This window comes from Myzus persicae, unplaced genomic scaffold (assembly GCF_001856785.1).
Source record: "Myzus persicae strain clone G006 unplaced genomic scaffold, MPER_G0061.0, whole genome shotgun sequence".
Classification (NCBI taxonomy): Eukaryota; Metazoa; Arthropoda; class Insecta; order Hemiptera; family Aphididae; genus Myzus; species Myzus persicae.
In genome coordinates, this window is record NW_019101080.1 from 544,034 (window position 1) to 560,901 (window position 16,868).

General features: G+C 28.5%; 1 protein-coding gene across 1 annotated transcript; it reads right to left on the reverse strand.

Annotated features, from left to right (window-relative positions):
• Nucleotides 1-13,001: 13,001 nt before the first annotated feature.
• On the reverse strand, nt 13,002-14,726 carry LOC111027650 (THAP domain-containing protein 1-like). The gene is made up of 5 exons (XM_022306053.1): nt 14,656-14,726; nt 14,269-14,455; nt 14,143-14,208; nt 13,922-14,050; nt 13,002-13,847 (listed from the first exon to the last, which is right to left on the reverse strand). The coding sequence occupies exons 1-5, from the start codon at nt 14,724-14,726 to the stop codon at nt 13,302-13,304; spliced, it is 999 nt and encodes a 332-aa protein (XP_022161745.1). The 3' UTR covers nt 13,002-13,301.
• Nucleotides 14,727-16,868: the final 2,142 nt, after the last annotated feature.

Consider the following 16,868-nt stretch of genomic DNA (forward strand, 5'->3'; position numbering starts at 1 on the left):
AATCGGCTAGCAAAATAAAAACCATTATTCAAAAGATATTCCAAAACCATCCCCATTCTACCGATGGGAATAATGACCAAATAATAAAATCATATTATCATATAGTTCGGTATATATGTTTACTATAATAGGTTGACCTACCTTGCACTGCTGCAAGTCAAGTCTGCATATACGTTGCACTGATCAAAATCAAAACTTTTTTGCACAAATATTTAACACGAATGTGCATGCATTTTCACGACCAAAATTAGAAGTTTGCATGACATTTGTTTTACCACGAAACTAAAAATCAACGGGAGAGGCTGACGTAACGTTTCTCCAGCCTGGGCCAGATAAAAAATTAAGTTATTCATAATTTGATTACACCAATAATTAGTACGTAATTAGCATGAATTTGCACTGTCAAAACTATAATTATTGATTTTGAACTAAACAATATACACAGTTAGAAATCTGACGTTGATTCAACACGCGTTGGTGTCAATGTCATACACAGTTGTGTGTTGATTTTGAGCTGGGAGGAGCTTGGTGTTGAATTCACATTAAGCGATAGTTAAAATAACTACTACTCGTTGCTATAGTAAGACTCATGCCTCATAGTGATTAGTGGTGAATACAACATCAGTTGATATTAAGACAACTACAAACTGTGTATATCTTAACAAATAAAATTATGTAGATATGATATTTAATATATTTAGTACAACATTACAGCAGTTTTAAATTAACTTTTATTTGAGGGTAGGTTGAATATTGGTTATTGTTATCTCAACTTAAGTTACTGATATTTTGTTAAAGTTTGTAAAGATGTTGAATTAACTAATGGTATTCTTAAAACTACTTAATGTAATGTTAAAAAATGTTAGACAAGCAAAAAAAATATTTCGGCGTGTAACAAATTCCATCTGCCCTAGGTGGGATTCGAAACCACTACCTACGGGTTTTTTTAACAATCTACCTAACGCCTAATACCACTAGCCTACCACCTACAATGATATGGATGACATTTAAGTGGGTATATAACTGTCGCATAAAATATAGAAAAAAAATATCTTAATATGCTTTTTATGGAATAAAATGCAAAGTTCTTGACTTTATTTACATACTTTATGTCTACCAATAAACTATAAATATCATAAATGAAAAATAATAATAATTTATAAACATTAATATCAGTAGAAATTAACCGATTAACCGTTGGTAAATCTATATTTATATTCAAAATAACATTATACAGTCCGGCCCACGAGAGTCTATACTACTAGATTCCCACTATTCGGCAACATGCCGATGCGCAGCGACGGACGCGTTTTTACGTATGTATGGACTCTCGTGGCCCGGAGTATACATGAGTGTATTTTTAATCATATATACTATAATGTAGAAATAAATAATAATGTATTTAATTCAACAATAAACTGATGTTATTTTAACAATAAAATAGTGGATAATGTAATATTCAATGATTCATTGTTAATTTAACTCCTATACTGAATGCTGAATTGAGTAAACGTATGGTGTTAAACCATGTGTATTTCATTCTACAGACATAGTTGTTATTTTAACACTCCAAAGTATATAATTTACAATTTAACTGATTGACAAATTCAGTAAAGTGTTAAAACAACTACAGATTTCTAACTGTGTATATGGAGAAAATATTTGACTTAAAATTTTACAAACTATAGAGGTTTAACTGGTACGATAAATTGTACGTATTTATTGATTGAATACCTATACAATATGTTATAATTATTGTAATTCTAAATAGCAGTAATCCTATTTATTTATAACGACATTTTTATTTATTGGCATAGGCGCAATTTCAATAAAAAAACTGAGGGTACTTAAGCTCTGCGTTTTCTAGTAATTAGAATAAAATTATTTACAACGAATATTATCTACATATTTCTTCCTCTAATAATAATTAACCAGTTGGTGGTTATTGAAGTCTTCAATAAAATATGGTATATATTTAATAAAGATTAATTTAGGGGATGGGGGCAAAGCCCTCCACAGCTTTGTATTTTGAAAATTATCTGGATCCGCCCCATGAAAAATTCCAAAATACGCCACTGATTGAAGAACATTTAAATCAAGTATAATACAATTATAAAACATATAAGATATAATACTTTTCCTAAAAAAACCAAGTCATCTATATCGCTCATAATGTCAGCTGTATTATTAATTAATTAATAAATAAATTGTATTATATCTATGAATTCATCATTATCAAGTAAAAATATGATAATATCTCTCGTCTATGGCAATTAGCAGCCGTTGCGTGAGACGTAGACGGTGGTAACGATTCTGAAATTTCAATAAGCAGACTGAGCACGAACAAAAAAATGTTGCGTTCCGTTCGGTTTTATTTTTTATAAATCACGATATTAATATAGTTCAAAGCTGTGACGTNTGTTATTTTAACACTCCAAAGTATATAATTTACAATTTAACTGATTGACAAATTCAGTAAAGTGTTAAAACAACTACAGATTTCTAACTGTGTATGTTAAAAGGTATTTATGATTGAAATTACTATTAAAGAGATCTTCAGGCATAGCAAAAACAGATTTTACTGCAATAGCAAATCGTAATGAATATATAAAATATTATTTAGGTATTTAGGAATAACTTACAGATATTCAACAATAATTATTTAATAAACATATACTACCTATTAAAAAAGTTTTACGTGGGGTCAAATATAGTGGCAAACCTTTTACATCAGTAAGAGATAATAGATATTCTATAATTGGTAAAATTATATTTTTCATATTTTCAATACTCCCTCTGTATAGTGGTTTTTTGAAACCTTTCCCAAAAGGATTTCGAGTCTTCAAAAAATCAAGCAATCTATCAATTGCGCGAATGAAGTGTATTGCTTCTTTGCCTGTATGGAAAATATTAAATGATACTGTTAATTAAGTTAATATTAATAGAACCTAATAAACTTTATATAAGTGTATTTTTTTTATATTTTTATTCGATAACAATTATAAATTACAATTTATAAAATTATTATCCTTTAAATTTTGAAAAAACTCGAGGGCATCAGCTATTGATGAGCTTAATGTTTGCGCAGCTAATTTTACTTTCATTATATTTTTCTACCAGTCCAAATGTGTAGCAGTAAGCTTATTAGCCAAGTTGAATCCAATATTTTCTTTTGCTATGTGAGTAAGCAAGCAATAAGCATAAAAGCAATATTATAAAAGAGTGCAGAAATCACAGTAAATTATAAAAATTACTATATTAATGATGGATAATACATTAATACTTATTTAGTTATAGGTGTCTGAAAAATATAAAATTACCCTTGTGCAAATTTTGGATATGTTTCCAGTTAATTTCACAATTATCATTGGTTTTGAACACTTGATATGTAGCCAAAGCATTTCGAGCCAATTTTAGATTGTGGCACGCGTCAAGTATATAATATATCTAAATAACAAAAAAAAATGTACTCTATACTACACTACATATAATAATAATAATATTTTAATTAATAAATTATCAACTTTTTGTTCAACTCCTGGTATAGTGAAATATTCGATTACTTCAGAATACACTCCACTCATTTGACAACCCAATTTTGACATTGTTGATATATTGGTTGAGGTACCATCACAAGTAACCGCCCTCACACACAAACCTATGTCATTTACCATAGTTATAGCTGTAGTCACTAAACCTGCTTGAATAGTAGCAGTGCTTTTTGCTTGTAAAAAATAACCAATTGGGATTTTCCATTTTGGCAGACTAGCATAAACATTAAGGCCTCAGTGGCAGGTGTCTCTTGAGATTCAGCATGAATACCACCAAAGTCACAGAACCTACAAATTTGTCATTGTGGTGATCATAAATTATTTTTTTTCTAATTGCCATGGCATCAAAAATTAATGTGCAGTCGCGGTCTTCAGGTTTCACACTTTTCAAGTAGTTGAATACTTCTTGAAAGAATCCTGAATCCTGAATCCTGAATCCCTGGATCTGCATTGACAGATGATGTCCAATTTGTAATTGATGAAGGATGTGTTAAATTTAATATTGTACTATACGATTAAAAAATAAATTGTGAGCGCTTTGGTTTAGGTTTTAAACCACTCTATAGACTATAGTATTAATAAATTAATTAAAAACTAGGTATGTGTACAAAAATTCAATGCAGCAGTATGCTTTGAGGTTCTATAATATTAAAGTGCCTATCTATTATATAAAATAAATTTAATAACCGGCAATAATTGTTTGCTTTTGGCGAATAATAATGCAAAGTTAAAGCGAATTCCTTCGTTTCCTGTGTGTATCTTCTACCTGTTGATTTATTGTGATTTTTTGATTCATTATTAAACAACTCCAAAACATTACCTAGGTACCAAAATGGGCAAAATAATAATTCAAAAAAAGCAATTTACCAAGCTAAGCATAAAAAAAAAAATCAAAACTATAAAAACTTAAATTATAGGTAGGTACCATTAAAATTATTTATAATAATATTTTGTTGCTTAGAATCAATATGACCATCATTTTTCAAATTGTTGACCAAATCTTCTAAATTATCTACTTTTTTTGTGTCGTGCGTAACTTTTGATGGAGATATTTAATTTTCCTTTTTAATTTTAATTCACTGGTATATGAATCAGATGTTTGTACTTCTTTATCACAATAATTAGAGTTTTCAGCTAAATTTTCAGCTATGGAACTATTTGAACCACAAATGGGTTCAACTGGTTCAAGAATAGGTTCACAAATAGGTTCAAGAATGGGTTCGTCTAAAATGTTATAACTGATAATATATATTATTGCAACATTAATAAATTAGTTATTATTACATTGTTGCATTTTTCTTTAAAATTTTATGTCATAAAAAAAGTATCCATACGCATAGGCGTAAAAAAGAGGAGGGACTAGTGAGGCTCCCTAGCCTAAGGCCCCTCCCTAAAAAAAAATATTCAGACAAAACTTATCAAGCAATCAATAAATTATTAAAATACAAAATTTTTTATATAGTCCTCCCCTAAGTCAAAAACAGTATTAAGCCTATGCCCATAGGTACGTAAATCAAATTCAGAATTTAATTTAATGTATCTTGAAATACACTGGTACTTACCAATACGCAATTGATTTCTCTGAGTTGGTAATTTTCTTATTTTTATGGGTTTAGTTTGTAAATAAGGTGGAAAAGCCTTAAAAATAGATTGCACAGAATCAATTTTGAACAATGGTCTATCAGAATCAGGTCTATGTACATAATATTCTTCAGTAAAATGTTCGCAACAAACTCTACTCCTCTTTTCATCTTTTTATCATTCAACTGGTTTATAGGAAGCCCTTTCCTATTATCTCTTACAGTTCCACAACCATAAACTTTATTTTTAAGCAAATCTTCCATGAGGTCAAGAGAAGTGAAAAAATTATCAAAAAAAACTCTGTGGTACTTTCCTTGTATTTTATTGGTAAGAGTTAGTATTACACGTTTTCCCAAAGAACTTTCAACACAATCTGTTTTCCCAGTATATATTTCAAACCCACTTATAGACCCAGTTTGATCAGCTCGTACTCGAATCTTGTATCCTCTTTTTATGGGCTTCATTGGCATGAATTGTTTCATAGTACTGCGCCCCTTGAACTTTATCATGCTTTCATCGATGGATTGAAACTCATTTGGGTTCATACATTGTAAAAAAGTTTTGGAAAGATGATCAAGGTAAGGCCTTACTTTATACAACTTGTCATAATTTTGTTCATGACGACGGGGTTCCAAATTATAAAATACATATAAAATACCTCTAAAATATCTGTAATGTCTTCTTCGAAGTCAGATTCATCTCCTAAGATTGATTCTTGATCACTTGGTATAGATTCAAATAGTTCAAACAGGTCATCATGTGTAAGCTGGTCAACATAAGCGGAGCCAGAAATGTTGTTCAGCATATGCAGAATCTAAATCGGCCCACCACTAGTAAGGGAGTAGAATGGGGAGGGGGAGCTAATTTATAAAATCCAAAAATGTTTTTAATAGTCATTTTATATTTAATAATAATTAAGATTGAAGTATGTAATAAAAATATTATAACTACATTACTTATGTCATTACTAATAGTAAAAATAAAAAAAATACATACATACCTATTGATAATATTAACGTAAAGAAACGTTAATCAAAATTATTATAATGTAGCGAGCTGTGACTTTGTTAAAATATTATAAATAACCTGGACAAGAACTCTATATATATATAATAGTTGAGGGAGGCCTACAAAGCGCCTATTCATTATGATAAATTGCGCGTGGCCTCGAAACGTATATGTTCATAGATATATAACTACTTATATGAATATTATTAAAATAGTTCACACTAAAAAGTGTTGTGTTGCCTCTGTAGAGATGACAACGACCAGATAAGCAAGGGACATCCGGCATGTGCAGCGCGTGGACGCCCACGGTATGACCTTATATGGTAAAGTAGTAGGATTATAGGCAGGGATATGATCCAAGTATAGCCATTATAAAAACGTCTCACGAATAGGCTTCGGCAGACGGACCAGCGCCACCGAACCAGGCGAACTAACATCAACGAAGAGCTAGGAGCTAGGATATTAAGTCACATCTCGCTAGTCTTCATTATTTTAAATAGTCATTTGGACTTAGTAAATTTATTGTGTTTTGTGTTAATTAAATAAAAAGTATTCAAATTATAAAGAAAAGTCAAACTCTTGTTCATTTATTTCCAACACCATCAAACGAGCGTAGTCAGATTGTTACAATAATGACATTCGTCTCTTAAAATCTACCGCTATTTTAAAATCGTCTATAACAGCATCAGCATCAACATTAACTGCCATTTCTTGCTCAGTGTCAATACCATCAAAGCATTCAATCTTTCTTGCTTCATGGTAGATCTTAATTTGGATTTGACTAGGGTCAATTTAGAGAAAGACCTCTCACAAGTACAACTTGTTACTGGGATCACTAAAAACTTTTGAATTACATTAAAAAATTGGTTAAAGTATTTATAATGGTCATTAGACTTCAGCCAAATTAACCATTCATGGATTTTACTTTTATTACTGAAACTGTCTTTATTAGGAATCGTAGAATTATTTTTTATTAGCATTACTTCTATTTCTAGTTTTTCACTATCACATTGAAACGTTTTTGATAGATATGATAGGTCTGTTTGGGATATATCCATATTTAGTAAACTATCAACTGCATGTATAGCTTGTATAGTGTCCTGGCTAAATCGTTCATCAATACTATGAACCATCACGTCTATCATTGGATAAAAGGCTGTTATTCTAAGTTCCGATTCTTTAGTTTCTTGAACAAATTGTGTTTTGTTACTGTCTATGTGAGAAGAGATTTGTCTTTTATTAATTAAAGGAATTGGAACATCCAATTCTTTACATATAGATACACTTGTATCAAATATTTTTTAAAAATATTCTTCTGTTCTCATATCTAATAATGTTAAACGAAGAGCTTTTACATTTGCCATACCTGAAAGTAAATCATAATTTTCTGTTTGAAGCATTTTACTAACTTTATTTATCAATTGTAAAACTGGTTGCATTATTTCTAATCCTAATATAAAATTGAAACTCTTTATTTGAAATAGAAGACCACGTCCTTTTGCACATACATCAGTAGCTGAAGTAGAAGAAATTATTTCTTCTATTGCTGATATAAGGGCTAAGTAATTATGCTTTAGTGATGCAACGGCTTCTGCTCTACATGCCCATCTTGTAGTAGATAACGATTTCATTGTTTTCAATTGTATGTTAGTATCTTTTGATATTTTTTCTAAAATAGCATGTCTTACAGCGCTTCCTTCTATAAATGAATAACACAGTTGAACAACTCCGAAAAAATCAAATATCATTGGTATATTTCTCCTAGTAGTACAAGCATCTACTAAAACCAAGTTGAGGCAGTGAGCATAACAGTGTACATACATGATTCTTGAATTTTCTTCTTTACATTTAGTTTGAACTCCCGAAATACATCCTGCCATCGTGGAAGCACCATCAAAACATATAGACACCACATCATCCCAATTAAGATTATAGGTAGACATGATTTCTGACAACTCTGAAAATATGGCATTAGAATTAACACTTAATAGTCGCTTAAGACAAATAAAACGTTCAACTGGCACAAATAAGTCCATATCAAAATATCGTACAACCACAGACATCTGTTCATGATGACCTACGTCAGTTGTATCATCTGAAATTATTGATATAGGTTTGTTACAAATGTGTGATGTTATTGTTCTTTGTACAACATTTAAGATACTCTGTAAAATCTCGTTTTGAATTTGATGACTCAGATAAGTAACATTTTTTGGGGCGTCTTCTAAATATTTTTTCATAAGAGGATCATGTCTTGACATCAGGTTAACAATTTCTAAAAATAATCCTTTCTCATTACTGAATTGTGACTCATCATGTCCTCGTAAAGCGCGGCCTCCTTTTACAATGGTTATAATAACGTCTATAAGTTTTTTTAGAAATATTCTATTCTTTTGTCTCTTTTCTTCTCTTTGACTTAGTTTTAATTTTTTTTCATTTTCTAGTATGATATCAATTGGATTATTTTTTAAATATTCAGACATTGAAAACATACTGGCTATGTGTGTTTCACTTGTTTGATGAGCACAACATTTCTGTGGTCCTATATTCCAATTAGTGAATCCTTTTTTTTTAATGAATGCTAGATCACTATGTCCTCTTTTGGATGTTGATTGAAGTGCGAAACAGCGACAAGGGAAACAAAATGCAGCATCCAATGTTTGACTATACTCTAACCAGTTATAATCGTGATACCATTTTGAATGAAAACTTCTTTTAGAAGTACCTACTGTTTTTCGAAGAAATTGTATATTCATTGGCTGATAAGGTCCTTTCTTAATCCTTTCCATTTTTTCAAGTCTATTAGACGGCAATGGTATCACTGGATCCATGGGATCAGTTATTTTATTTTTACTGTCATCATGTGGTACATAAGTCTAAAAATAAGAAATCTGTATTCTTTTAATTTATCATAATTAATATATGTTGATCCCACTAAATAATAATGACAAAGAAAGCAACATTTAAACATGCACTTAACTATGCTTTACTTCTACCTAAATACATTATATATTTTATACTACACCAACTAAAGTATAATATAGGTATGAATAAACTTACTTTTTATCTTCAAAATAAATATTTATTTTTGTTTCAAATATACTAAAACATTCATTGCTGATTTCAAATGAGTAACTATAAATAGCTAAACACAGTTATTTAGTAATACAAGACGTTATGATTAATTATTAATATAAATTTAATCCTAAGACATAAATAAATTTTTATAAGTAATAGGTATTTTAAATTACACAAGCAGCAATTGTCCACTTAAATAAAGTATTTTAAGACATTGACATATAAACAACTATAATAATGTATATTTTTGTTATTTATAAAACACAATTCACATAGGTATTAGGTATATATAGTTAATTTGTTAGTAAGTAATAAGACTTTGGTATTTATTGTTTCTAAATATATTTACTTCATTTATATTGCTTTGTTGAGTATTCATTACAAATGGTATACTTGGTTGACATGGGATATTACTTGTAGCCAGGATTTTTCAAGGGGGGGGGGGGGTTTAAGTAAAAATTAAACTTAGTTTTTTACAGTTTTCGTTATATTTGTTGCCCAATTGAACTATTCAAAAACAAAGTTCAGTTGTGAACTTGTGAAATGTGAATGTACAATATTTTATAATTAAAATATATTATGAACACCATCAAATCCTAATAATATTATGAACATAACTAGGTATAATATTTACTATGATCTTTTTCCCAAATTTTTAAAAGAAGTTCAGCTCGTTTATTTGAGTCAATCTACAATAAATTGGATTGTAATTGAAATATTAATTTGAACTCAATTAACTACTTAAAACAAAAGTTGTAAAAATAAAGCAAATCAATTAAACTAAATATAACTAAAATCAAATCAAATCCAAAGCTTAAATGCAATTATTTAGCTACATTGTAAATGTTATTATTTATTTATACCAAAAGCAGTCTACAACTAATTGTAGAAATCTTTTTTAACAGATTAATTTCATACATAATATAAGTTGAAAGTTATAAAATTACATTTACCCCAGTACTTACTATTGTCTATTGATGTAAATTTATATTTTATTTATTGTATATAATATTCTATATTATTACCTATTGGTAATTAATACACACAAACAATTAACACAGGACACAAACACAAATAACAATAATACAAATAGATAATAATTATAGTTATAGTTAAAACAGTCATAATAACATATACATAATGTAAAAAACTAATTATAATTACTTACAGTCTTAGCAATTTTAGTGGTAACATCTTCACCATCTTCCACAGAACGTTTGTCTTTGTCTTTATCAGTGTTAATCTAAAATATAATAATCGACATACTTAACATAATTTCATGTTACTTTTCTGTATGGATTATATTATTTGTTGGACAAATAATAGAAATAAGTATTACTTAACTCACCACATCAATTTTTGATGATGATTGAGATAATGCTGCATTTGTTTTTCTTATTAGAAATTTATCCACGACGGCAAACGTTAAATTGACAAATTAGAATTTTTTATTTTATTTTATTATATTCGTAAATTCGTTATTACAAATTTGCAGATTTTAATTTAACACACTATCAGTTATCACAGTATCACACAACCAAAAATAATAGATAACAATAGTCTTACTTTTGAATATCGTGATATAAATTATAAGCAAACCGCGGTTTAAGTGTATCTTAAACCGTGAAGCAAACAGTTTTATCAAAATATATTGTCATAATTCACAACCATAAATAATATCAAATAAAATATAATATTATTATAATTATTATCAATCAGAATATGATCTAAGAAGTAAGAACACAACAATACAAGTCGAATTTTATTATGTTTACACAACCGTCAACCGTTAATCATTACTTGATAATCAATATCATAATCATAAATAAGTACCTATGTCGCAAATCGGTAGCGCAGTGTTGCCACTGGCAACTTGCCAGTATGATATCCAAGGGGTGGCCATGAACATTAGATAATGCAGCGACAACGGTGTTCATTCAGTGCGACCACTTTTACGAATAAAAACTACTGTGTCCATGTCACATTAAAATAAATACACACATAATAATATTGTGTACACTCACATTGTAATATTGTATACTTTAATATATTTCAATTAATTAAAATAATTAGTGAAACACGAATACTTAATATAAATTATAGTTTAACAACTATTTTATTTTTGTTTTAGCTGTAATTATATTTTTAAAATTAAGTAGGTACATAGGTAGTACAGAGTAATAATAATCATATAATAGTAGGTATAACATAAAATAAAAATAAAAAATGAATATAATAAAATGTAGGAATATAGAAGGTATAGCATCCTCTTAATGTAAATATTTATAAAATTATTAATTATTGTCCTTTGAATAATACAAGTTTATTATACCAATTTCTTAGGGATTCTGTCTCAGATATTTTTTTAGATAAATAGTTAATTTGCAAATTAAAATATGAATTAATTATTGATTTCATTAATAATATAACATGGTTAGTTTCAGGTTCAAAATCAAAATTATGAGGTTTAATAGACTCAAATATTTTTGAATTAAACACAAAGAAATTTAAAGTTTTATTTACAACTAACAATTTACTGATTGGTTTGAAGCCAGATTGATATACTCTTATATTTTTTTCAGTCTGCATACACAGTTTAATTAAATCAGAACTTGGATAAGACAAGCCACCTTCATCCCTGAAATTGATTAAAGATTTTAAATAATTTTTTTTCTCTCCAAAAAGTGCATTAATACAGATGTCACATTTTATTTTAGTTGCTAACTGATGTGCAACAAAACCAGCTTTATAAATAATAGCTTCTTCAGAGAATGGCGATAAGGAATTAGCATTTGCTATATAGTCGTGGTCTTGTAAATGTAGTTTTTCTGTATCAAGTTCAACATCAATATTGCGTAGAAGACATGTGTCATTTATACAGTCCGTTGGTTCTTTCGTTTTAACGCTGGAAGTATTCAGTATGCTTATTTGGTCTTGAGGTATACAGTTTCCTAATCCGTCATCACGAATTGTAGCATGTATAATTAATTTGCGATAAGCTGAACGGAATTGACGTGCTGTGGGATTATTATTGTATCCTCCATGGGATCTAACTGCACCAAAAAAAAGTTCTAAATGATCCTGACTACATTTATAAATCGGTAAAAATTTTAATTTTTCTGGTATAATTAACTCTGAATATAATTGTAGTAGTGATTCAAAACAAATTAAAAAACCCAGAAAACCAGTTTTTCTATTTGACTCTATAACTAATTGTCCATCCAGAAATTTTAATGACTTGACATAAAATGAAAAGTTTTTTATAAATTCAACTATTTGTTGATAATTTTTTGAACATAATGCTTTTTTGTAACCAAAACCATTGAGTGATCTTGAATTCAATATATCAAATGCATCATTAAACAAATTTAAAAACTTAATTGTTGCTCCTGAGTTTTGAAAGTCTTCTAAATGTAAGATATTCTTACAAAAATTTAGTGCAGTGGCTACTGATCGGCTAAGTAATTGGGTGGCAAGCTTAACCTTCATTTTTTGTCTAGAAAAGAATACATGTTGTTTTTTTAATTTATTTGATAAATTTCAATTTTCTTTTTCTTGTAACATTAATAGTTTTTCAATAAATTCATAATCTATGATTTCATTATTATTATCTACAAATGTCCTTTTTTCTCCAAAACAATTTCTTACTAATTTTATCATATGTGAAGGATCAGGTAAAATTACAATAGGTTGTATGTTATTAATTGTAAAATTAGTTTTAAAATTATTAGGATCATAATATGATCCTAATAATTTTATGACATATTATGAGCAGCCAAGATTTTTTGTCATACCAATATTGGAAGAACATCCATCAAAAGTAACACTTACAACAACAACACCAGTTTTATAAACTAAGTCTAAGCATTGAGAAAGTAGATTAGATTTTTGTGTACTATCAAGATGTTTACAAAGAAAATATCCAACAGGTAGTTTCCATCTTTAGTTTATAGCTACAAGCATAAAAACAAGGCATTCATTTGCTATATCTAATTGATCACTATCTACATCAATACCAAAATTCACATATCCGTGATAATTACTACCATCCCATTCAATATGTTGGCGGATTGCCATTTCATCTTATACTAAAGCACAATATATTGTATGGTCAGCGTTTTTACATTTTAAAGTTAAAGTGTCAAGTGATTCTTTAGTAAAGCCGGGACTAGCTTCAGTGTTTGTATACCATTTGCTTAATGTCCTTGGGTGGGGTAAAATTGTATCAAATTCTTTGCGCACAAAATCATAAGCTTTACAAGAATGAAAATGAAGCGAAAGAGCAAAGCGTCTTAAATCTGCTGAATATTTGCGTGGAAGCTTTTTACCCAAATTTTTTTTATACAAATTACTAATTAAATAATTGTTTTTACCAAAACATTCAGAAAGAAGGTAAGCATTATCCTGATGTAAAAGATTATTGTCTTTTAAAACCGCAATTACATTCTTCAGCGAGGAAATTGACTTTTGTTGGCGTTGAACTTTTTGATTTAAATATTTGATTCTTTTATTTTTTAAATTGAGTTTATGAGCATAATTATTAATTTTTCGTTTTAAAATTAATCGTCCTGGTGAATCATTAATATCAGTCTGACATATATTATCTTTCTGATTATTCATTCTTGGTTTCTAGAAAAACAAGAACAGGAATCAAAAACAATTTTTATAATTTTTTCCCCATATATCTATACAGGTATACACACCATTTTATCTGGTTTTTTCACTGCAAAAGTATCAACATTATCTTTTGAAGAAATATCACTGTCTACACTGTCTACATTATCAAAATGAATTTGTTCAACTCCTTCTATATTCGATTCTACATCTGTTACCTAAATTATAAACAATAATTATAATATTAGGAATAATATCAAATATTAATAGAATACAGTAAAATATATATACAGTTAAACATTAAATTAACATAACGTTCCATTGATTGGTTACACTGATCTAATGGCATCAAAATTTCAGGATATGATGTCTTAGCCTGAAATATACTATTATATTATTATTTAACTAAAAACAAAACAAAGACGTTTTTACATACATTCTTAACTCTTTGTATCATTATTGTTGGGATAGCTAGTTTTTTTAAACGAACACTCCGTAAAAAACGATCAAAACAGTATTCTGTAAAATGAACAGAACACACTACACTCCTAGGTTTGACTTCTGATGAACATTGTTTTGCAAAGTTCAACCAAGCTGCTAATGTAGGATTCTCTTTTGGAAATCTAATACATAAAACAATTTTAAATTTTTTAATTGTTATTTTACATTGTATGTGTATGCTTGGATGTAATAAATAAATAGGTATATAACAATAATTATAATAGATATATTATAATACTTATTGTAATCTAATATCATTAAAATCATTTATCAAACAATGGCATACAAATTTCAATTTATTTAATGTATGTAGTTAACTTACTTATGAAAAGTTATGCCTTCGTTTTTTTCTTTGGCTACTTGCCACCTTCCACAAAAGCAACAACTCGGCATTTTAATTAAATTAATTATTAATTATATATTTATATTAATTATTTTAATTAAGAAATAGAAATGATTTCTAATATCAATTATTATCATTGAAATTTGTTGTCATGACAACAGCGCCATCTAACGGTATAGTTTATCGGATGCGGTGTTCGTGTGATAAATATCGCTGCATTATGCTTGTATAGCGTAATATACGTAGTGCCATCTCTATATTATTATTACTCTGAGATGATATCACAACAGTTAATTATTTATAAAAATCAATTTTTCGGTAGTTCTGTGGAAATCATATTGTTAATCCAATATTAAAAATGTATTATGTAACCTTTAAATTATAGCGGATTTTCGGGGCGATCAGGGCGTGCAGCTGCATGTATTATATTTATTTTCTCCGTAATAAACCCTTTTGATTCCATACTTTATATTCTGTAAATAAAAATCGAATTTATGTACTATCAGATAGTAATAATGTTTTTTTTTCTTTCAATTGCATTTGCTTTCATAGTTTATTGTTTTGTACTGTATCTATATTGATAGTATATTACTGTTTTTCGGAAAACTGTTGGATATCCGATGCCTCGTTTTTTTTTTCTTAGAAACCGATAGAATGATTGATTTTTATTCGTTGTTCTATTCTTAAAACCATATTCCGAACAAAAAGTTGTCATATTTAATGGATAATTACGACCCAAGTAAACCAAGAAACGTATTTTTTTCGTACTGAACTGTGAATCGTAAACTTTGAAGTGGTGTCCTTACATTTCTAAAAATAAACTTGTATTTACTGTATATGTCAAAGAAAGAAGTATTACTCTTATTAGTGTTGTAGCCCGAATTTATCGTTGGACACCATTCTGGATGTTTGTTATTGGCATAGCAAACTGGTTTGCAAAGCCAACAATTATGTTAATAATTTAACACACGTGATACATGCTACAGTGACAAATCTGGCATGTCCAAGTCGTATAGAAAGTGAATAGGATAATCCTAACAAAATATATCCGCAAAGCGTCAACCTGCTTATTGTCCAAATGTAGTCTTTGTAGTGATTTCAGCCATACATCTCTCTGTTTTTCGGATAAGTGTTGGATGTCCGATGCCCCATATTTTTTTTCTTGGAAACCGATAGAATGATTGATTTTTATTCATTGTTCTATTCTTAAAACCATATTCCGAACAAAGAGTTGTCATATTTAATGGATAATTACGACCCAAGTAAACCAAGAAACGTATATTTTTTGGTACTGAACCGTGAATCGTAAAAAAAATCAATTTTAAATGATTTACAATTAATGTTATTCATTATATCTTTTCTTTTATCGTATAGATACGATATTTGGTTTCGTATACTCAATTCACAGTTCTCGAGAATATATTTTGAGTATTCAAATTCACCAATTAAGTTTTTTTTCTCAATTAATAACACTTCTCTTTTCGCTTAGAAATTTGTTTTTTTTATTTTTTCCCTAATTCATTCATTTTATTATTAAAATTGTTTGTGGTCTTTGCCATTTCTTTGTCATTATCGAACCCCTGACGTTGAATTGCAGTCATTTGTTGCATGATGAAATGTATTGCATCCATTATCCTGTAAATTAATATAATTTACGTACTAACCATTAGTTAATAAAATATTAATTTTAAACAATTTTTAATGATTACATATTATCCATGAAACATTAAATTGTGAAAGCAAGGATTTTTTTTTAGTATTTTGATAAATAAAACATTTTATAACAGGTAGTAGATTCAGTAATTATGTGACACAGTGTGAAATAATAAAAAAACAAGTTTCTTTGCATGTAGTTTTGTTAAAACTTTCAGTAAATGATAATAATGACTATAATCATAAAAGTTTATATTTTAATTTTGAATGCTAGTTTTAAAACATTATTAAATTATAATTTAAGAGATAGTTAATATACAATACCACATACCTATAGTCATAGGCGTGTCTACGGGGGAGGCAGGGTGGGCACCGGCCTCCCCAGCGACGTTCTTGGCCTCTTGGATTATAATGGTGAAACCACGAATATAATAGAATATATTATAGATTATATTTATAAGTATAGTATATCCGTGGCTGAAGCAGTAATTGATCGATAAGAAATGTTATCAATGTCAATAAAGTTTTCGTCTATAGAT

Excerpts from the sequence above, each read along its gene's own strand:
- LOC111027650 (XM_022306053.1), bottom strand. The coding sequence starts at position 14,726 with ATGCCGAGTTGTTGCTTTTGTGGAAGGTGGCAAGTAGCCAAAGAAAAA. Across the intron at positions 14,051-14,142 it reads ACCAATCAATGGAACGTTAT|GTAACAGATGTAGAATCGAA; the intron begins GTTAATTTAATG and ends TTTATAATTTAG. Across the intron at positions 13,848-13,921 it reads TGAAAAAACCAGATAAAATG|AAACCAAGAATGAATAATCA; the intron begins GTGTGTATACCT and ends TTGTTTTTCTAG.